Here is a 21,083-nt window from a genome sequence, read left to right as displayed (position 1 = left end):
AAAATTTGTGAACCACTTCCGCCCCCATAGGGGTGGGGGATCATAAAAGGGCTCATTGGAAAGATCTTTCAAAGACTTTTCAAACAAGCTATCACTTTATCCCTTATGCACTTTAAAATCTTTGAACCTCTATCCCCGCCTCATGGGGGATTGCAAAGTGAGGGCTCATTGGAAAGATCTTTCAAAAGCCTTTCAAACAAGTTATCACTTGACCCATTATTCCATTTAAGATTTTTTATCTATATCTTACCCCCGAACCCCCAGGGGTGGGGGGTTGTTACCACTTATGTCAAAAGATAGATTTTTAGACACCATAAATGTCCACCAAATTTCATTTAATTATCTCTATCCGTTCAAAAGTTATTTAGGGGATACCGGTACTTTCCGAACATCCTGTATATGTGTCATAATATAAAAAATAAATTTGTTGCATTGGACATATATTACAATTTGTTAAAAGCATATGAATGCAATACATTATTTAATAATTTTGCAAGAATTTTAAAGCATTTTCCGAAATATTATTTTTAAGAAAGAGGATATATGTAAAACTACTTTTGTTATACTGCATAATGCATGAATTTTATAAAAATATTCTTTATTGAAGGATTCTTACTCCTTTTCACTTTGATTTCTTCTTCCACTTCTGTCTTACTTATTTGCTGAAAGAAGAAGGTTCTAACAAATTATGCTTCTTCTACTAATAACTTTTAAATATCTTAGATATTATAACAAAATATAGATTATTAAATGATAATTTTTAATATTCACCCTTTGTAATTTTTTGCCAGCATTTTCAAAAATCCAACGAAAGGTTAAGGATCAAATTATAATCACTATGTATTCATTTTAATCTATATATGAAATATATCTTACCTCATCAGGATCTGAGACGGCAAATGTAACGTTCAATGGTTTAATATGTTTAGTTTTGTAATTATGTTCCAATAATAATGGCGTATAGAGTACGTTCTTCCATTGCCTGCTCAATACAATGACTCCCTAATGTAAAAATATAAAATTTATAATATTAAAATAAAGATATGAATTTCATATAAATCATACTTGATAAAGATTTATATTATATCTCAATAGTTGTGACTAACCTGTCGGAGTGTAGAGAGAAGTGGTAAATCTGATTCTTTTAAGTTAGCTTCAATATTTATAATTTCAGATAATAAAACATAATTCTGTAATATAGTACATAATTGACAAGAAGGATCCTCTTGCAATGTTTTCGCTAAAGGTGTTAATCTTCCGTAACGACTCTGTACAAAAAAATAAAAAAATTTTTAAATATTCAAATTAATGAAAAATATTTGTTTTGTTATAATTGAATTAAAATATAATCATATACCTTTAGAGGCATATGTATTCCTTGTACATCTAAAGCTTCTGCCATAAGGCAGGCAACAATTGCGGTAGATCTTCGATACATTGTTCTAAACATATGAACGATTCGAATTGCAAATTTGTTGCTAGGATTCATCCATGCATTTATCGCTGGCGATGCTGTACTGAGCAAATTCCAATCTAATCTTGTATAATCAATCTTTCTTGTTATTGGAGTACGTGGAGGTGCAGCAAAATTAAACCATACCGTTTTTAATTCAATAACGCATGATACGGTATTACCATTTGCCACTTTGGCTGTAAGACTGGTGCAAGTAGCGCTCATATTCATTTGAATGCCAGCAGATGCATTTGTCGGCTTTGTTTCTATCTCTGCAGTAGTTGCAGTAGATACTAAAAGTAAAATAGAATAAATAAACATAATTTGAGGCGATATATCATTTATTTTAAATTACATTTATTTTTACCAGCGATGTTATTATCTAATTCGTCTTGGCTTTTAACACTGTCTGTGCAAAATACTTCAGCTTCATTCTTTTTATCACTGTCACCATTTTCTCCTTTCTCAAATTGAGATCTCTTTACTATTTTTAATTTAATTCCTTCAAAACCACATTCAAACATAATAAATCCTAATCTATCCTCTCCACATCCCATAGTAAATTCTTCAGTAGCCTGTGGTGATCCACTTTGTTTCTAGAATATGTATAATAAATTCTTATATGCATTCTTATTGAAATATTAAAAAAAAATCTACATACATTTAGCTTTTCTTTTTCGTCAATCAGATGATGTAAATAATAATCAATACACTTTAATGGTGATGTCATTCTTGTACAGGTAAATAATACTTTTGAATAATGTACAGGTATAGCAGTTATCACTGCATCCTTCAATATTGAAGACTCATTCCTTAGCCTTCTTAATTGAGAATGTGCTTTGCCTATTAAAAATCAAAGTTTTATATCACACATATAAAATACATATAGGTATACATATTTATTTATTTATTTATTTATTTATTTATTTATTTATTTATTTATTTATTTATTTATTTATTTATTTATTTATTTATATATATATATATATATATATATACCAATATTTAAAGTAATTATAATTTCTTCTTGTTGTTTCTCCGATGTTTCAATATATACCGTTTCTCCTCCTACATCAGCCACTACTGCAGCAGTTTGATGTCCAGATAAAAATGCTTTACTGATCTTGTTTACTTTCTTTTGATTTGGTAATGCAGCTGGTTTATGAAAAGTTTGAACAACTTCTCGAGCTTGTTTTCCCAGATAGAATCTTGCCGTAACATCATCAAGACAAATCGCGAATAGCGATACACACGTCAAGTCTCGAATATTTTCTAATGCAGAGAACGATATAACTTCTTCAACAACAGATGCTTGTAACAATGTTAAATTCAACTGGAAAAATATAGATAAAGAATATATACACGAAAAGCTTATAGAAAGTTATTATCACACACATACACACACACACATATTTATTATATAAAATTGTTACCTTTGGTAAGATAATACTGCCTTGTATTTGCGTCGTGATACTTTCTTCATAGACATTTGTCTGTAGTGCAATTTTGCCTGTTGAAAATAAATCATAAGTACAAACTAATTCGATTCATGTAGAAAAATATGTCTCATAAGAACTAACATTTATCATCACCTTGACCATTTTTAAGATTTCTTTCCGCTGTCGATCGTTTTGAACTAGTTTGAACTTGACTCCAATACGATAAACTTTGATCTTGTTTTAAAATATTTGCATCCTCCACTTTGCTTATACATTCGTTGTGAAGATGATTTAAAATTGTTAATGGATGTAAACTGGCTAAAGTTGGTATAATACTGTCAATAAATCGCTGAAGTGATTCCAAAACCATAGGACTTATCATAATATCAACATCTCCTTTGAATTTGACAATGACTGTCGTGCGCAATCCAGTTTCATGCAATATTGCCAATAATTCTTCCTCGTTGTGCATTGCAGTATCTTCTTCACCTAATTATACATAAATCATAAATTTAAAAAATTTTTTGACACTATTCGAATATGCGATTTTCAGATACAATACTGTGGCTGCGTTCCGATATTCACTGCAAGCACTGAAAATCTATAATATACATGATCTGAACTATATATTTTCAGTACTGGCAGTGAATATCGAAACGCAGCCTGTACCTTCTTTTCGATTTAAAGATATATCGTCCCATAAGTAAGGATGCGTAGGTGTTTTGTTAGATGAACTTGCGACAGGCGAGCCATCAGAACGTGTTACCATTTTCAACGATGTAAAACCTTCTGTGACCGTTTCAAGTTTTGGTATATATCGTCCACCAATGTAAACTAATCTACCATCTTCCGCACGTTGAAAGACAGGAGTGGTAAATGCATCACCACCCGAAGGTAATGACGATTGGTTCCAATTTGAACAGCGAACCTAACATTTTTGTTTTATGATGAACAATATGATTACTTGATTAACATACGTGCATTTTTAAGAAAAAACTTAATATATAATTGGATTTCTTGCTAATACCTGTGTTAAGTGGCTGACATAACTTGACATCAATAACGGTGAATCTACGATCGGTTTATTCACTTGCATATGCAAATTTACAAGTGTGACATCTTCTTGCGAGGATACAGCAGAGATAAAACTAGTAGATGACACTGAATGGCTATCCGACGAATCTTGCAAACCACCATTTTCAATGACTTGATCAACATTATTTTGAAAACTAGTGTTTCTATTAATCCTAGGACTCCTTTTTGTATTTAATATTTGTGTCTTTGCTCTTTCCAATGTATGCGCTTTATCCGCTACTGAGACATTTACGTTAGTCGAGCTTTCAACGATAGACAAATCTGACGAAAATTTTTTCTTTATACTATCGTTGCGATTTAAAACACAACCAGAACCAACAATAGATTGACGCAAACTAGACGTTCGACTCCCGCTTAATCCGTGACTCATGTCTTCATCGGCTGAATAAAACGCTTCCGAATGATTTTCGGATGACATAGATACTGTACGCTGTACCTATGAACATATAAACAATCATAATAAATATAGTATCGAAAATCTTTCATATACATATGTATAATACGATAATATATCTTATTTCTACCTCCTGCTTCAATCGTTCTTCCGAATTTGTTCTTACATATAACGAATGATGAGAATCTGATACATTTACACTTTCATTATCTCTTGTAGTCGAATGTGTAGATGTAGAGAGATTAAATTCAGTTGGAACAGTAGGTAAAGATTGTGGACTGCTTGATTCGAGTATTTCCATATTTTCTGTTGCAGTAAAGTAATCTACAGCCAATTTCGAATCGGATACGCTACTCTTGGGCGCAGTTTCAATTTCTGGTACACTTAAAATAGATTTACTGCGTTCTGCATTTAGTTTAGAATCAGAATCTAATTTTTGGGGTAACTGTGCTACAGGACTAGCATCAATTAAACGAGAATATGGTACATCTTTCGCATTCTGTCCACTGTAACAGAAAAGAGACGTTATATAAGCACATATTTAAATATTATATATAAAAATATCTGTAACCTTGGTAAAATTATATACTTTTTTTTATATTATTTTTTAATTTACTCACGCAACAAACAATATTACTTTATCTTTGTTAACATGGATTATAAAATGTGGTGTTTTGTTAGATTAAATCATGCAATGCGAAGAAAAGCTAATTCTTTATTTCGAAAATGATTAAATAATCGAAAAAACCGAATTTGCAGATTCCAAAAATTACCGCATTGATGTATAAGAAAATCTTCTGTCCAACGATTTCCTATCTCCACTGGATATCAATGGACTTGCAGATGCAACATTTAATTTTGTACTATTGTTTTCTTCTTTATTATGATCGGTCACCGACCTTGGACGTTCAACATTTTTCTTCAGAGTTTGTGTACCATCCTGACTGACTGTCACTTTCAATCCTGTTGTAGGATAGCATATATCTTGTAAAGTTATATCTTGCAGGCTATATGGCGGTGTGTGGAATACCAATTGCCCGTCGTGTAAAATGGATTGTCCAAATCCTTTTTCTTTACCAGGTTCATGAATTCTAAAAACAAATTAAATGCAATTCATATAAAAATGGTAACAACATTACGATTATTATTACGCTAAAGCTTCTAAATCAGTCATCAAATGTATTTAATATGTATTTAATATGAAAAGAAATATCTACCTATAGGCAGCGATATTAATACCATCTTGAAGATCATGGTAGCTTGGTTTGAAAAATCTTGGTCCGTTTCGATTATTGCCAAAGAATATGCAACCTCCTATACAACCACATTTCGTTGCTTTTACTCCACTTTCTTGTGGCCATAGAAACCACAAACGTTTCGTTGCCTCATCATGCATTTTTAAATATTTATTTTGTACTAAATGTAAATTATGTTCTGGAGTTGGAAGAGAAATCGCGGCTTCTAAGATAACTGGACCCAGAGATATTGATCCTACCTCAAGCCATATATCCGATCCATCACCTGACATTCGACTGCTTGCATTATTGTGAGATCTTCCACTACCAGTTGTATTAGTATTACTGGTATTCGCAAAATAATCTGCTGCAGACACAAATTGCCGAATAGATATTGTAGGTAAAACAGCAGTAATGCCCGATTTTACTTGATGTCCATGAAGATTACAAGTGGCAACACGAATTGGAGATATCCAAAATTGTATGGCAGTATCAACTTCTTGTAAATATAAATCGACAGCATCTATGGACAATCTCGTCATTCTATATTTTATATCTTCGGAACTTGGACATCTATAATGTTTATCAACATCGCTTTCTGGACATTGTAATGGCGTGAGACCATGGTGGCATTGAAAAGGTAAATTGGGTGGACGTAAACTGTTCTCGGTATCCTTTGCCATTAACAAGAAAGTCTCCAATGATGTAACAAAATGATGTAATTGCGGAGAGGTGATCTTTCCGCTTAATTTGCCCAACTGCACTTCGATCAACCATGCATACTCCAATGTTTCCTGATCTAAATTCCTTCCTTCATTACTAAACATAGCATGACCTCTAATTTGCAACGCACTTAACATTAAATGTCCCTGATTTAAATGATGTTCTTTATTTGACCTCGCTACATTGTCAGTAACTAAAGCAATAGCAGGGGAAAGCAATAACTGAAGTTGTGTCTCCTTGTAACCTTTCCTCATTTCAAATCCAAAACGTTCCAGAAGTATAACTGGGCATGGTGGATCATTGTCATTACAATTCTTTATTAAATGAGCTTGAATGTCGTGCATAGTAACACCAACAGTCACTTCCAATGGTCTGTAATCTCTTGGATCAAATGGCTTAGATTTAATTTCTTCATCTTCCATGGATGCCTCAATACTGCTATTTTGTATATCTTTATCCTTATTTCTTTCTGCAGACGTTGAAGTGTTTCGACTTTGTTGCATATCGGTAAACGTTTGATAATCACCAAATAAATTTTCTTTCAAGTGCATGAAGTTCTTTAGCAGAGATCCATATAAAATCAATATAGATGGTCCAATTTCAAGCTCTATACTAACCTTATCAGGCGTTATGGATTGCGGATCAAACTTTTGTGCACCATTTCTTGCCCATTGCAAGCCCGGTGATTTCCTACATTTAGGAATTCGCATAGGAGACAAGAGAATTTCTTCTTTTTCTGGAGTTGTTATATTAGCTTGTGGAGTAGGGCCCAAAGGTGGACATAGATGATATATATAATTAATACTCAACGCCACGATTGGTACAGACCAACAATCGACCCAGCCTGATTCTTTTTGACAAAAATTTCTCCATTTCTTGCCTCTATTCAATTCATGCAAATGCTTATGAGATCCGTCACGCGTTATAATTTTTGCATTCTTATCCAATGCCAATAAAATAATACGATTGGTATTGACTTCCGGTAAATAGAATGAAAGATCAACGCTTTCTCCTTGAATCCAAAAACGTAAGGGTATCGTCACGGGTAGAAAGTCTACGAATGGAAGATCAAACGAGAGATCAAACAGCTCTCCGCAAAAGGCGATATGCGCATTCTCTTGGTTCTGCGATGAGCAATCAATCCAATTGTATTCATTGCAAAGCGTAATCAATTCAAATTCTTTCAAAAGCAAATTAAATTTCCAAGTATATGGAACAAAATGTAGAATATCAGGTCTCGCTTTACTCGCCCAATCATTGATCATATCTTGAAAAAAATCTTTATGCGAATAAACTAAATTAGCAGTTGCTTTACATCCAGTTAAATTCAGCGTCCATTCCTGATGATCGTTCCATCTAATGGGATAATGACACTTTATTCCAAATTCTAAAGTCTCACTTTCAACTAGACTCCGATATTGCAAACTAGTCGTGGCTTCCAAATGTAAGAGCTGACCAGTTATCTTTGTAGTATATCCATCTTGCAATACTATCCATGGCATTGTAATTTCTAAATATGATCCTGGTCCTACGTTAACGTGAACAGCGTTTGTTTCTCTATTTTTACTAAAAAGTATATCGATCGTTGCTTCATTCAGTGTTGACAATCTGATGTCAAACGATTGAACTTGTCTTTTATCTCCTGGTTTAGGCAATTTTGTAACCTTCAATGGTTGATAATCATTGGGAAAGAAGAATTTGAATAAATGTTCACGTTGTCTGTCGGCCCAAGGGCCATAACTGAAATCCGTACCCTTTCCACATTTAATATCGATACCCCATATAGGAGGCATTGCTTCAACCATGTCTCCATTCACCAACTGTATCATTTCAGGATGTTCTGGTACAACGCCAGGTTCGTCCATGTAATAATAAAGCTCCATATTATTTGAACTTAGAACAACGAAGCCTTCTCCCATGTATCTGGGCGGATCGTCGACCATTCCAGTATATTTAGGACTGGGAGCCAAAATAACTTTAAAGTTTTCAGCCTTACACTTAGTAAAATGCATAAAATGATCATGTCTAGACGCTGCTGGTTTTGTAGAATATACAAAATGTGCTTCCTCCACTGTTATTGACAATGTGGTTGGTACTAAACGATTACCAAACACCAGTCTTCCCTAAAAAAAAAAAAAAAAAAAAAAAAGTAAAATTATAAAGTAAAATTAAAGAAAATTGGAATAAAAATAATCGTTATTGTTAATTTGCTATTACTAACTGTGCAAATGTCCAATTTAATAACTGGTATCAAATCTCTCCAAGTACGTGCGATCACATGAGCTTCCTTTTTTCTGATATTATCCACATGACGAGACACATCCATTGCATTAATTTGTGAGTGACGAGTCTCATTAGCTGCATTATTTATAGATTCCCCGTCTAAATCGTCACTGTTTATATTATGATTTTCTTCATCGGGAAACATTTGCGGTGTAAGACCAAAGGATTTTTCTAATTGTGCATAAAGTTGACAGCGATTATAAACGTGTAATTCTACGCCATTTAACATAACTGACAATCGCGTGTCAGAATGTGAGAGGTCTACAAGAAAGTTGTATGAGATGTATTGTACAGTTTTACTCATTTTAAAATTTATTTTTTTTTTTTATTTAATTATTACATTAAGTATTAAAAAAAAAAGCACTTACCTTCTGATACATCTTTAGGAACATAGCTTGTCCACCATCTAAATATAAGCCAACCATCTTGAATTCTAAAACTATAATCTGTTGTGATATAAACTATGTCCCTAAACATTATCTTTCCACTTAAAGCGCTTAGCGTAAAAGATCCTGAAAAAATAAAATTGAATAACTATTCTAAATTAGCTTATGGATCATCAATATAATTATAAGAACTATATTCTTACCAACTTTAACGTATCCATCTCTGATAACAAATCGATTTAACAATTTTGTCATTATATAACCAGCAACTCTACTATTATAATAAGCAATATAAACAATCCAGGATATGGCAGATACTAACGAACATAGCAACCATATAAAGTTGCTATCCATTTTAAGATCATCCAGAACATGATCAATGGAATAATTCCAAAGTGCTGACTCAAAGGAAGATGAATTTGTAGTATTATACATTTCGTTTTTTTCCATAATAATGCTATTTTCTTATGACTGTTAAATTAAAAACTATTACTCATAGTGTTTTATGTACTGAAACAATAAAAAGTCACAATATACTAATATTAAAATCTATGTATACATAAATATTATCTATTATCTATTATCTTTCATAATAACTATTTATAAATATTATAAATATTTAACAAATAATGATTACAATCTGTTACAAATTACGATACTAATAATTATTTAAAACTTATTACTTTATTACGTTATTTAGCATAAATCCATCCCTGTAAAACTTATGAATCACGTTATTCAACATAATCTACACATTCCTATAAAGTGATAAAGAAATTAAATTACAACTCAAATGTAGTGCCTGTTCTTTATTTGTTTGAGATCTTTTTTAAGCATATGATTAACAAAAAATTGTGCTGACACATTAATAAGAATTTCATTAAGGTATCGCGAAAAACAAGATACATCTCTTGTCCAATAAACACAAGTTCAAAAAAAGTATCAGCATTGATGTATTCATTTACACGCACAACACGAAAACTTAATGTTCTCCGTGATTAAAAAATAATTATTCGTCGCAATGATCTCGTCAGCGGGAAAAGCTACTTGTTCGATATAGAATATTCTATGTTGACAATTTACCTTTGTTAGATAGCCGGGTATAAAGCACATTGACATTTTTACTATATCATTCATGTTTCTATATTTGTCATTATAATAATCGTGTTTTCATTATAATAACCCTGGAGAGAAATGTCAGAGAGAACTGTCATCAATGGATAATGACACGCATAACCACTCCATACTTGATGTATCTTGACCAATGCATTGTCAAGGCGAGTTCTCAGGACAGCGATAAAAATGTGCCGTGCGATACTAGGCCTATTCTTTTTTTTCAATTGAATTTGCACTATTTACCTTTTTTTCCCTTTTCTCTGCATGTGGAAGAAAGAACAAACCTACTACTAATACCATACTGGTATACGTACTTTAGAGAAAATTTTAAGGCAAATGTAGTGTGTTCTAATACGTAGAAACAAATTTTAGTAATTTTAGTTACAAAATTTGTTCGTAAAAGATTTGTGTTCTCGACGATAACAATGTGATTATTTTGTAAAAATTAAGATACAAATTCTTTGTCTGTCAAAATTTTTGAATAAATATTTAATAGAAATGTTTGTTTATGTAATTGCTTTGTAGTTGTTCTATTTTGTATGATTTTTTTTATCGATTCTAGTGAACGACATGTAAAGGTTATAGGTAGAAAGGAATAGATAGAATAATTCTCGAATGTTATGTCATTTTATTTCATTCTTCATTACATCGTTGTTTAAAATGTTTATATAAATACGTATTTTTAATTATATTTTAATCTAATTTGTTTCAGATTTTTTAATGTTTATATACATACATATACGATTAGTATATTAAAAAATATTAAAAATATTAAAATATTAAAATATTAAAATATCAAGATGATTCGCTTATTAAGCAGAAGCCCAATATTAACACTCATTTTTCCATTGGAGAAGACTAGCTATGATAAGCCAATGAGTCAAACAATAAAACCACTGAATGATGAGTTAAGTTGGGACAGAGTAAAAAGAATATTTACTATTGAGTACATATCTTATATATTTGACTAAAATTTTTCTGTTTCAATTTCAAGTATAAAGTTTTTGTATAAATTATAATTTTGTATATTGTTTATTTTTCAGTGAAAATGGCTGGTATAGAAAGGAAATACAATCTATCATAAATATAACACTGTGTGGTTTTGCAACTGGTTTATGTATGGGAGGTATTGTTGCAATGAAGAATGCAGTAGAAACTTTTATCGCGAATAACGAAGCGTCACAGTTCATTAGTCATTTTGATGCGAAACGGAATCTTCAAGATAAAGTTATTCTTAATTTTTTAAAGAAGGGTACGAAAGTAGGTTTGAAAATTGGATTGTTTTGTCTTATTTTTAGGTAAAGTATATCTTTATAATTAGTAAAAAAGTATATCTTTATAATTTAAAATTTACAGAAGACTATGAACATAATTATATATTCATTTACAGTTCTGTAACGACATGTACAACAGCATATCGAGGGAAATTGGCGGTAGAAAATTATATGTTGGGTGGTTCTGTAACAGGATTCCTATTTAAAATAAATTTAGGACTTCGGGGAATGCTCGTTGGCACTGGACTTGGTGGTATATTAGGTGGATTATGTGGCACTACATCGATTATTATTCTTAAATTGTCAGGAGTAACTATAGATGAAATATTAGAAGCACAACAACAATGGATAAACTCAAGGAATGAGTAAGTAAAATATTTATGATTTTTAAATATTGAATCTATTTCTCATAGAAATTTTATAGCATGTGCATTCAAGATATCTTGCTACACAATAAATGTATAAGTTATAGAAGTCATATATGTTCTAGTTCATTGATATATTCTATGTTTGATATTGTTAGGGCGCGCGAAAAAATAACACACTGTTTAGATAATGAATCATCAGAAATAAAAATGATATATGAAGAAAATAAGAAACTACAAAACATGCAACAAGGAGTACATTCTAAAGATCATAAAAAATAAAGTCAATTGTAATAAATAAATCTCGTGTATATATATATATACATATAGAGTTTAAAATTTTTATTTATCTGCCATCATCTTCGAGTTTTGCGAGGTGCGAGACGACTTAAAAATATTTTCTAATATATATATATATATATGAATTTTACATATAATTTATCACAGTAAGTGCAAAGTTTGAACCTTTTATGTTATATATGTATATAAATTTACGTAGAATATTGAAATAATAAAATAGATAATTATATATACCGTATCGGTACATATTTACAGAATTACAGGCCAAAATAAATTTCTTAAATTTATTTCTAACATTTCTTTTAATTAAAGTAGATAAAATGAACCTTCATAAACAATTTCATGACAATGGGTGTGCAAAATTACATTAGAAAACGTATCGCTATCCTGCTTTTATTAATTTCATAAATAATTTTTTTAATTTTCTTGTCCGGAAGATGCTAACTCTTGAACCTTGGTTATACGCTTAGCCCCCCGATTTGGTGGACCCTTGGGTTTAGCAAATTTCGGCTGATGTAAACTTATTTTTGGATGCAATTCCTCTTGAAAAAATTCTTCGGTAAGTTCCTCTCCAGCAGCTATTTCAAGCTATACAATCAAGTTTTAAAGAATAAATTATGATATAAAATTAAAACTTGGAAAGTAAATAATGTATATACATATATTAACAAAAGCATATAACTATGCACAAGATATTTACAACTGGGGAAATAAAATCGAAAAGAAGATAAGTATTAAGTTATATTCATATATATATATATATATATATATATATATATATATAGTTATAGATCACATGACAGGCCTATTCTGCAAATTGTAACAAAACATACTTTCAAATCTTAAAAATAATTACATACCTATTTAAGAAGTGTATCGCCAAGTCGTCCTTAGCAATAGCGATATATACATACCTAAGTTGGTCCTTAATAACAATACATGTATCTATTAGATACATATGATACATATGTATAATAACACTGGATGTAATATAAAAAAACACCAAATTGTGAGTTTAAATCGCATGATGCTTTATTATTTTCTGATATATTCAATATCGGCAAGATATACAATTTTCTTGATTTTAATGAGTCTATAGATATATAACTGAAAAAGTCCAGAGCTATAAGATAAAACTAACGAGTTACAGAATAGGCCTGATATGACACTTAACTAAAATATTCTAAACACATTTTGGGTCATATATTTTAAAAATAGAATACGTATGTTTAGTTTCCAGTATAGGACAACAATTATATTTATATATTTATGCGAATATGAGCCAAATATTGTCTTTTTTTCTTTACTGTTTTAGTACTTTTAAATAGAATCATGAATTAAAGTATAAAAACAATAATATAATAATTAAGATTGAAAATTCTTTTAAAACTATATAAAAAATGATATTAATATGAAAAGAGTAAAAGTTACTGTAGAAGGAAGAATAACAAGAATCTGGCTCACAAATTATTTTCACAGCAAATAGACCCAACTATTTTTTTTCGTACGCGTATTTTCGATTAAAATATTTAAAAAGTTTATAAAAAGCTACAAGTATTAAAAAAATACAGATCACAAAAAATAGAATGCCTCTCGTATAATTTGTTGCTGGTTATCAAATTGTAGTCCTATCTGCTGTAAATTGGCATGTTCGCTTAAAAATGTGAAAAAAATTGTCTCAATATAGGCCATGTATACTCTATAATTTACATAAATTATTTTAATTAATAAATATATAAAATAATGGATAATATATATAAAATAATGGATCTTTCTCAATTATCTAGAATGACATAGCTTCTCAAGATCAATATAAGAATGATAACAGATGATTAAATCGATTTTGTTTTGGCAGTTCATAAAATTTTACATGTATTAAAACAGCTGATAGGACTCGCCAAGATTCAGTCTTCATATCACACACATATTTATAGAATCTAATATTTTGTAGCATTTACAATAGTGTATAGAACATGATATAAAATTTTATATGGAAAGTAACTAATGTTATCACTATATCACTATATCTTGTAGCTGAAATAATAATGTGCAAAAAAAATATATCCACATTAACGTGGCGTTTGCATATTTATCACTCGTCCACTACATTATTATTATTATATTGAAAATATATAGAGAAGTTAGGCGAATGACTTTAGTTCTTTTCCTCTTTCCTTCCTTCTATTTACTTATTTAGAGCACAACTGTAAATTTTCCTAACTCTCTATTCATCACATATGATATACGCAAATTTACCACAGATCAATTATTAAAAATATTATATTACCAAGTTCTATATAAACATTTGAATGAACTTAAAAGCTAAGCCTCTAAATTTCACTTAAAAGATACTTAAAAAGACATATCACTTTTATAAGACTAGGAACTAATTCAATACTTAGAGCAATATTTATTTATAAAGAAATATTTTTTTCTAAGAAAATATATTTTTACGTATAGGAATATTACATGTAGAAATATATATGTATGTGTATATGTATATATAAAGTTATTGGAATGAAGAGGAACTTTGTAAAAATCGAATGTATTAAGTTTGTATATAACTAGATTATATACATATAATTAATATCATATCACATAATATATTCACATACTAAAAGTAAAAATCGGAACGTGAGGCTTAGCTTTTAACATCAAACAAAAATAATCTAATTTCATTTCGGCACTATTATTAAAATTAGTGCAATGTCATATTAAATGAATAACAGTATATATAGAAATAACATAAACTGTATGAGGGTTGTCTTATAGGCATGTTACACTTATTATTAATAAGTATAATGGCGTTTTGCAGAAAGCCTTCCACATGACAATTTTGTTTTTAAAATTTAGAAAAATACACCATTTGGTCTACTCTGTTTTGCTACTTAGATTTATGTATCACTTTAATAAATTAACTTTAAATGCTGATAAACAATTTTTTTGCATGATACATTTTCTGTTGCTTGTAAATTAATTCGTAACATATATATATATATATGTATATATGTATGTATGTATGTATGTATGTATGTATGTATGTATGTATGTATGTATGTATGTATGTATGTATGTATGTATGTATGTATGTATGTATGTATGTATGTATGTATGTATGTATGTATGTATGTATGTATGTATGTATGTATGTATGTATGTATGTATGTATGTATGTATGTATGTATGTATGTATGTATGTATGTATGTATGTATGTATGTATGTATGTATGTATGTATGTATGTATGTATGTATGTATGTATGTATGTATGTATGTATGTATGTATGTATGTATGTATGTATGTATGTATGTATGTATGTATGTATGTATGTATGTATGTATGTATGTATGTATGTATGTATGTATGTATGTATGTATGTATGTATGTATGTATGTATGTATGTATGTATGTATGTATGTATGTATGTATGTATGTATGTATGTATGTATGTATGTATGTATGTATGTATGTATGTATAACTAGATAATTGTAATTTGCTCTAATATGAAACATTAGAAACTCATCACTTTATTTTAAATGACATATTCTATGTCAATATCATACTATCACAATTCTGGAATTCATGAAGGAAGATATCTGATGCACAAAACATCACAAACATTTCAATTAGCAAGAAGCAATAATAATGGTAAAGACAAATGCTTTAAGCTGGTTTTAGCTTAAGACACAAGACCGTTTCTGTTTTGATTTTTTCTCTGGTATGGATTGAGGGGCACAAGGTGTTGACGGAGTTGCAGGGGTTATCGCAGCTGTATCTATTATGCTTGGAGGATCTTCCAACATATCTGCCAACTCCTCTCCACTATTTACTTCCAACTAGGATCGCAGTTATATAATATATACATGTGTATACATGTCAAAAATATTTTAGCACAGGAGATAATAAAAAAATAGTAATATGTAGCAACATTAGATATTTGGAAAAGCAACAATCATATATATATATATATATTGGCCAGACTACGCTAGTGATTGCAATTATTATTACGAGCAGAATACAGTACAAAAGAAAATACATATAAATATCGTTATTTGAGGCAAACTTTACAAACAAATTTTAGAAGAAAAACAAGTTGAAACATATAATCTTTAAACTTAAAATAATTGATATAGATAAAGATATTTAAATAATAAAGTGAGCCAGAGCCAATATAGTAAATACGATGATATATTAATGAATTATTAAAATTTTAAATATACTAACCTTTTTTATTATAGTTACCCCTAAAGACTGGATAAGATCGAGCAGAGGTGCTTTGCAAGAGGAATATAACATCCTTTCTTTAATACTGCAACTATATCCTGGCATGCTATATATGAAAACTGAAAAAAAATTACTCATTACTAATCATATAAAATTGTAATATATTACTTTTCATCTGTTTACCTATGCTTTCTGTATAATCTCCTTCATGAGTGTGTTTAAAATTATAAAGATGATATCTAGCAGCATCGGATGGAACTTTCGTAGGTAATTTATCCAATGAAACATCACAAGCTGTAACTAAATGTATTTTTTCCTCTTCCAATTCAATTTTCAATTGGACATATTCGTGAATCCTTTTACCCAATTCTACGATGGCTTGCTTGGCTTCTTCCGTTACTGGAAATGCCACGCCGCTCAATGTCTGATGTCTTGTTTCAACACTATAGTCTGTAGTTGCAGTAGTTTTCTTTAATTCAGCTAATTCTTCCTCAGCTGTTGTCAATGGTACAGGTGCTGTATCGTTTCTCTTATGTTTATGATAGCCATCTAGAGTAATGTCTTCTGGGACAGTTCCATGTAATTCCTCCTTTATCGAGGCTGTACCAAATTCCTGTTTCAATGTAGCTTTAGTAGAGGCATAAAGCATTTTCTGTCGTACCGGTGCTGTATCTGGAGACCAAGATATGAGTAACCAATCATATCCAGAATCTGGAGATTTTGAGTCGAGTCTGTAAAGAATATAAGCAGGCTGATTTTCCACAATCAGCGGTTTAATCATTTTATCATAATCGTCTTGCCATTTGTTATTTGGTTTCATGCTAGATGCTGGAGTCAATTCCTCTAGAAAATGGAAAAGCAAATATATCAACGGTACTATCTTTTTGCTTTGATTTATAAAATCTTGGCAGAATAAACGTATGCTATTATAAGATTCAATAAATAAAAAAAAATTTGTTGCAATTCGTAACGTACCATTCTCTATCGAAATCTTTAGTACTCGTATCTTCCCGTCACGGCATTTCGCAAATAATTTCTTCAATGCATCATTGGCTGAAATGAGTCAAGCATTATATCGTTAACAAAAGATTGACTCATTAAGGTCGAAAAGGTTTTTATCGATTCGTTGTAATTAATCTTCTCCGTGGCGAAGTACTGCGCTACGCGAAATGAGAATGAACAAAAAATTACCTTTTATTCCCGTTTGATGTGACATTATTTCGCGAGAAACGCGAAAACCTCGTTGCTGTCTGTCGTTATCTGTTGCTACCTGCCGTTACGTCAGAATATGTCCGTCGAGTTATTTTTTCCTATCTGCCAAAGTTTTGTCGAGAGGAACCACTCGATTGTGTGTGCCAAGTATTAGGCCGAGGACACACAAATTGTTCGAGCGATAAGCGACGAGCGAGTACAACCAATCACAATCGTGTATTTCAAGAAAGTGACTCAGGTGAAGAAAAGTGCTCGATTACGATTGGTCGACAAGCTTATCCCTTACGTATCGTGTGCACCCAGCTGTATAAGTTAAGTATGCAATGATATTATCCGATTATAAGGAAAGCACAGCCAATATCAATTGTAGAATTTTGACGCGACCAATCGTAATGTTTGATATTTGATGTCAACGTTTATTTAAAAATTTCTGTGGCACGATTTCTACAAGAAATATCTCACTATTAGCAATTTTAGGCATATAATAGACATAATAGATGAATTAACGTTTGTTTGTATATTCGTATTTTGCGGACAAAAAGATTGTAACATTTTTTTTCGACGAGTCTTGGAACACAAGTTTTGAAAGCGCACACCCTACTCTGTTTACCGAATTTCTGAATTGCGCAGAGATCAGCGCAGCCAGTGCAGACTGCGTGGTGGATTGTCGTGTGACAGCTGTCGAGAAAGGAGAGAAGGGGTAGAAAGAATATCGAATGTAGAAAGGAATTTATAGATCCTCCACATTTTCAGATAATCGGAACTCGTGTGTCGCTCGAGAACTATCGAACTATCGAAGGATCTTTGTCTCATCTATTAAATCTCTCCAAACGTCTGAAATACCGAGTCACACGTTGAACACACGTCCGAACGCTCAAGTCATCTCGCGCTAACGCGTCTGCTAATGTTCGCGTTATTGCGCACGCGTGAAATTTGTCTGTCCATCTGGGAGCACTGGACGTACTCCGACTTCCGACGGCGGATACAGCGAGATCTATACGTCAAGAGGTACGAGCGGCCTGGAGCGGCCGTATATTTTGAAGGAATTTTCACTTTAACCTCTCGTCGGAGCTGGACTTGATCGCACGGGACTCAACATGCTGGCCCTCATCAATCGAATCTTGGACTGGTTCAAGTCTCTCTTCTGGAAGGAAGAGATGGAACTCACTCTTGTCGGTCTGCAGTACAGTGGAAAGACTACGTTCGTGAATGTCATAGCGGTACGTGACTCATGGATCTCTTGTATTTATCGCGCGCGAATCGCCCTCGCAAACATAGTGTCAAAGTGCTCCTTCTTATCCTCCCCCGCCTCCTCTCCCCTCCCTCCCCTCGTATCAACGAATCGTCGAGAGGATTCGGCACGTTTTGGTCGCGACGTTTTGGTTAGATTCGATAACCCCTTTGAAATAACTCCCGTTACTGTTAACGCATACATTGTCTCGTATACGCCCTTACATCAAGTGATTTAACATATGATTATCGAGACGTAATTACGACTGACTGTCAAATCGCTATTGCTTATTCTTCTCATCTCATCTCTTCATCTTTCTCTCCACGTTTCTCAATTTTTTTTTTTTTTTTTTTTTTTTTTTTACAAAAATTCAATTGTCATCTCTTAAACATATAATAAATTTAATTGTTCTACGTCTAATTGTTTCTACGCTGCACAAGCAACCTTGGTTTTTTCCATAAATTAATAACAAATTAAAAAATAGATTTGTTTGATAAATTTGATTTCGTTCATATGATACATCAAGTTCATTGCGATGCAAACTTATGTTTCAGTATAAAAAATATAAGCTTTGCATTATCGGAATTATTCATGATGATTGTACGTGTCATTGTTTTTAAATATAGCTAACAAGGATAATGTTTTTCTTTGTATTTAGTCGGGACAGTTTAGCGAAGACATGATACCGACTGTAGGCTTTAACATGCGCAAAATAACCAAAGGAAATGTCACTATAAAAGTATGGGATATCGGTGGTCAACCAAGGTTCAGATCCATGTGGGAAAGATATTGCAGAGGAGTAAACGCCATAGTTTACATGGTAGATGCGGCAGATTCAGAGAAGATTGAGGCAAGTCGCAATGAATTACACAACTTGTTGGACAAGCCGCAATTGTCTGGGATACCAGTATTGGTTTTGGGTAATAAAAGGGATCTACCTCATGCATTGGATGAGAACGGACTCATCGAAAGAATGTAAGTTACACGCTTAGCTACAATGTAATATTTTGCATTGGCATCCTTTGTTCATCTTTACACGTGACAATGTATGTTTTAGGAATTTATCTGCAATTCAAGATCGTGAAATTTGTTGCTACAGTATTTCGTGTAAAGAAAAAGACAATATCGATATTACGTTACAGTGGCTCATAGCGCATTCGAAAAGTGGAGTTCGTTAATATTCTTAAAATATCCCATTTGTTAGTATCGGCGAGTCTTGGATACTGATAACAGTATTGGGATCAATCGTGAAACGAGCGCATTGAGCAAACTTTGTTCAAAACTGAATCATTATATTGTAGAAAACTACTTGAGCTTTAGCTGATCTAAGTTGGATGGTGCGGTTTGCCATGGTAAAATTTAAAAAAAAATCATGCTTATATGCCAAGAATATGAAATGCTCGTGTGAATTATACCGTAAGGCACTCATTTCCCGCGAGCACATTAGAATAAGGAACAATTTTTTATATTTTCGTTTTAGATAAGTCCAAGAATATATTCCAATACTTAATAACGATTAAATATAATAATAGTATCTCTGTATTTTCTATGATTGCCGCTATTGTAAAGCTGAAATAATACCAACATAATCGCAGTTAATTATTGTGATATTATAGTATAGATGTCGATATTATGATTTTGTCTTGTACCCTCGAAAAATTGTACCAAATGTTTCATGTATAAATTAGAAAAAATTGTAGCTATTACGAAATATACACGCGCAAAGATATCATTATTAATTATAAATAAATTATAGTACACTTTGAAAAACTTTAACAAATAAACTTTAACAAATAAAAATGATGTATTGCAAACGTTGCCGTTTGTTTTCCCTTTCAAGGAAATTATATCGATACTTGAATCGATACTATTCTTGTGCGTTATACAAAATTACATAAAAAAATGTGACAGTATTCGTTAAAAATAATAGAAAAAAAGATCGGATTTGATGATGATGATAATGGAGACAATAAAAAAAAAAAAATTCAAGAAAAATCCAAAAAGTGCATCACGAGAATTATAAACTTTACTATAAATGTCTAACAGAATAATTAATTGCAATAAAATAGATGAATTTTATTTACTCTTCAGCAATATTATGAAGTTTAAATGCTCGCACATTTTTTTTTTCTTATTTATTTTATAAATTGATTTTATTCATTTCTATCTATATATAAAGTTACATTTCCTTACATTTCCCTTTTTCTGCGAGTATCATGGAGTTCAAATTGCTTCTAACAAAATGAACCAATGGTTTTAAATAACTCGGTCCAATCAGTTTTATACTTCATTATAAAATTATATCATAAAAGTGAATTGTTTTATGAATCAAATATATTGAAATACTTCAAT

The 21,083-nt window shown here is 31.3% G+C and overlaps 4 protein-coding genes across 17 annotated transcripts in view; 2 read left to right on the top strand and 2 right to left on the bottom strand.

Moving 5' to 3' along the window:
* Positions 1 to 10,245, bottom strand: part of tweek (transmembrane protein KIAA1109 homolog tweek) — a 28,842-nt gene extending 18,597 nt beyond the window's left edge. For 4 of the 9 annotated variants that reach the window (XM_089074328.1, XM_089074329.1, XM_089074334.1 and 1 more), the window contains exons 1-17: positions 10,092 to 10,244; positions 9,212 to 9,518; positions 8,991 to 9,134; positions 8,561 to 8,883; positions 5,599 to 8,462; positions 5,155 to 5,472; positions 4,512 to 4,887; positions 3,920 to 4,423; positions 3,562 to 3,820; positions 3,034 to 3,381; positions 2,887 to 2,963; positions 2,453 to 2,786; positions 2,115 to 2,296; positions 1,821 to 2,049; positions 1,358 to 1,746; positions 1,107 to 1,268; positions 877 to 1,002 (exon numbers count right to left, since the gene is read on the bottom strand). In XM_089074328.1, the coding sequence (XP_088930454.1) occupies positions 877 to 1,002; positions 1,107 to 1,268; positions 1,358 to 1,746; positions 1,821 to 2,049; positions 2,115 to 2,296; positions 2,453 to 2,786; positions 2,887 to 2,963; positions 3,034 to 3,381; positions 3,562 to 3,820; positions 3,920 to 4,423; positions 4,512 to 4,887; positions 5,155 to 5,472; positions 5,599 to 8,462; positions 8,561 to 8,883; positions 8,991 to 9,134; positions 9,212 to 9,458 (6,882 nt within the window). In that variant the 5' untranslated portion in view covers positions 9,459 to 9,518; positions 10,092 to 10,244. Of the gene's footprint in view, positions 1 to 876; positions 1,003 to 1,106; positions 1,269 to 1,357; positions 1,747 to 1,820; positions 2,050 to 2,114; positions 2,297 to 2,452; positions 2,787 to 2,886; positions 2,964 to 3,033; positions 3,382 to 3,561; positions 3,821 to 3,919; positions 4,424 to 4,511; positions 4,888 to 5,154; positions 5,473 to 5,598; positions 8,463 to 8,560; positions 8,884 to 8,990; positions 9,135 to 9,211; positions 9,519 to 10,091 lie in introns of all 9 variants that reach the window. The other 5 variants (XM_089074333.1, XM_089074338.1, XM_089074337.1 and 2 more) reach the window with 4 other exon arrangements.
* Positions 10,246 to 10,305: 60 nt separating this feature from the next.
* On the top strand, positions 10,306 to 16,470 carry 140up (RPII140-upstream gene protein). 5 transcript variants are annotated; one of them, XM_089074359.1, is made up of 5 exons: positions 10,306 to 10,428; positions 10,837 to 11,070; positions 11,168 to 11,422; positions 11,515 to 11,763; positions 11,922 to 14,213. In XM_089074359.1, the coding sequence occupies exons 2-5, from the start codon at positions 10,925 to 10,927 to the stop codon at positions 12,043 to 12,045; spliced, it is 774 nt and encodes a 257-aa protein (XP_088930485.1). In that variant the 5' UTR covers positions 10,306 to 10,428; positions 10,837 to 10,924; the 3' UTR covers positions 12,046 to 14,213. The 5 variants fall into 5 exon arrangements, with proteins under 5 accessions (XP_088930485.1, XP_088930487.1, XP_011647644.2 ...); XM_089074361.1 differs by lacking the exon at positions 11,922 to 14,213 and adding an exon at positions 16,303 to 16,470 and having other exon boundaries at positions 10,413 to 10,551; XM_011649342.3 differs by having other exon boundaries at positions 10,413 to 10,551.
* twf (twinfilin actin binding protein) lies at positions 12,091 to 18,007 on the bottom strand. Of its 2 annotated transcripts, none has more exons than XM_011649345.3 (5): positions 17,480 to 18,007; positions 17,264 to 17,341; positions 16,472 to 17,131; positions 16,289 to 16,407; positions 12,091 to 12,651 (listed from the first exon to the last, which is right to left on the bottom strand). In XM_011649345.3, exons 1-5 carry the CDS (start codon positions 17,502 to 17,504, stop codon positions 12,481 to 12,483), a joined length of 1,053 nt encoding a protein of 350 aa, XP_011647647.2. In that variant the 5' UTR covers positions 17,505 to 18,007; the 3' UTR covers positions 12,091 to 12,480. The 2 variants fall into 2 exon arrangements, with proteins under 2 accessions (XP_011647647.2, XP_011647648.2); XM_011649346.3 differs by lacking the exon at positions 12,091 to 12,651 and adding an exon at positions 15,469 to 15,900.
* A 436-nt stretch (positions 18,008 to 18,443) lies between these two features.
* On the top strand, positions 18,444 to 20,545 carry Arl8 (ADP-ribosylation factor-like protein 8). The gene is made up of 3 exons (XM_011649340.3): positions 18,444 to 18,720; positions 19,390 to 19,706; positions 19,789 to 20,545. Exons 1-3 carry the CDS (start codon positions 18,598 to 18,600, stop codon positions 19,907 to 19,909), a joined length of 561 nt encoding a protein of 186 aa, XP_011647642.1. The 5' UTR covers positions 18,444 to 18,597; the 3' UTR covers positions 19,910 to 20,545.
* The last annotated feature ends 538 nt before the right edge of the window (positions 20,546 to 21,083 follow it).

This window comes from Pogonomyrmex barbatus, unplaced genomic scaffold (assembly GCF_055798465.1).
Source record: "Pogonomyrmex barbatus isolate J1 unplaced genomic scaffold, ASM5579846v1 scaffold17, whole genome shotgun sequence".
In the NCBI taxonomy this organism is placed as follows: domain Eukaryota; kingdom Metazoa; phylum Arthropoda; class Insecta; order Hymenoptera; family Formicidae; genus Pogonomyrmex; species Pogonomyrmex barbatus.
The sequence above is the reverse complement of the archived record's forward strand: the minus strand, read 5'-3'. Positions and strand labels throughout refer to the sequence as shown.

Excerpts from the sequence above, each read along its gene's own strand:
- 140up (XM_089074359.1), top strand. The coding sequence starts at position 10,925 with ATGATTCGCTTATTAAGCAGAAGCCCAATATTAACACTCATTTTTCCA. Across the intron at positions 11,423-11,514 it reads TTGTTTTGTCTTATTTTTAG|TTCTGTAACGACATGTACAA; the intron begins GTAAAGTATATC and ends ATTCATTTACAG. Across the intron at positions 11,764-11,921 it reads TGGATAAACTCAAGGAATGA|GGCGCGCGAAAAAATAACAC; the intron begins GTAAGTAAAATA and ends TGATATTGTTAG.
- twf (XM_011649345.3), bottom strand. The coding sequence starts at position 17,504 with ATGTCACATCAAACGGGAATAAAAG. Across the intron at positions 17,342-17,479 it reads ACATCAAACGGGAATAAAAG|CCAATGATGCATTGAAGAAA; the intron begins GTAATTTTTTGT and ends GACTCATTTCAG. Across the intron at positions 12,652-16,288 it reads GGGTAACTATAATAAAAAAG|CTTGAAATAGCTGCTGGAGA; the intron begins GTTAGTATATTT and ends TTGATTGTATAG.
- Arl8 (XM_011649340.3), top strand. The coding sequence starts at position 18,598 with ATGCTGGCCCTCATCAATCGAATCTTGGACTGGTTCAAGTCTCTCTTC. Across the intron at positions 18,721-19,389 it reads CGTTCGTGAATGTCATAGCG|TCGGGACAGTTTAGCGAAGA; the intron begins GTACGTGACTCA and ends CTTTGTATTTAG. Across the intron at positions 19,707-19,788 it reads AACGGACTCATCGAAAGAAT|GAATTTATCTGCAATTCAAG; the intron begins GTAAGTTACACG and ends TGTATGTTTTAG.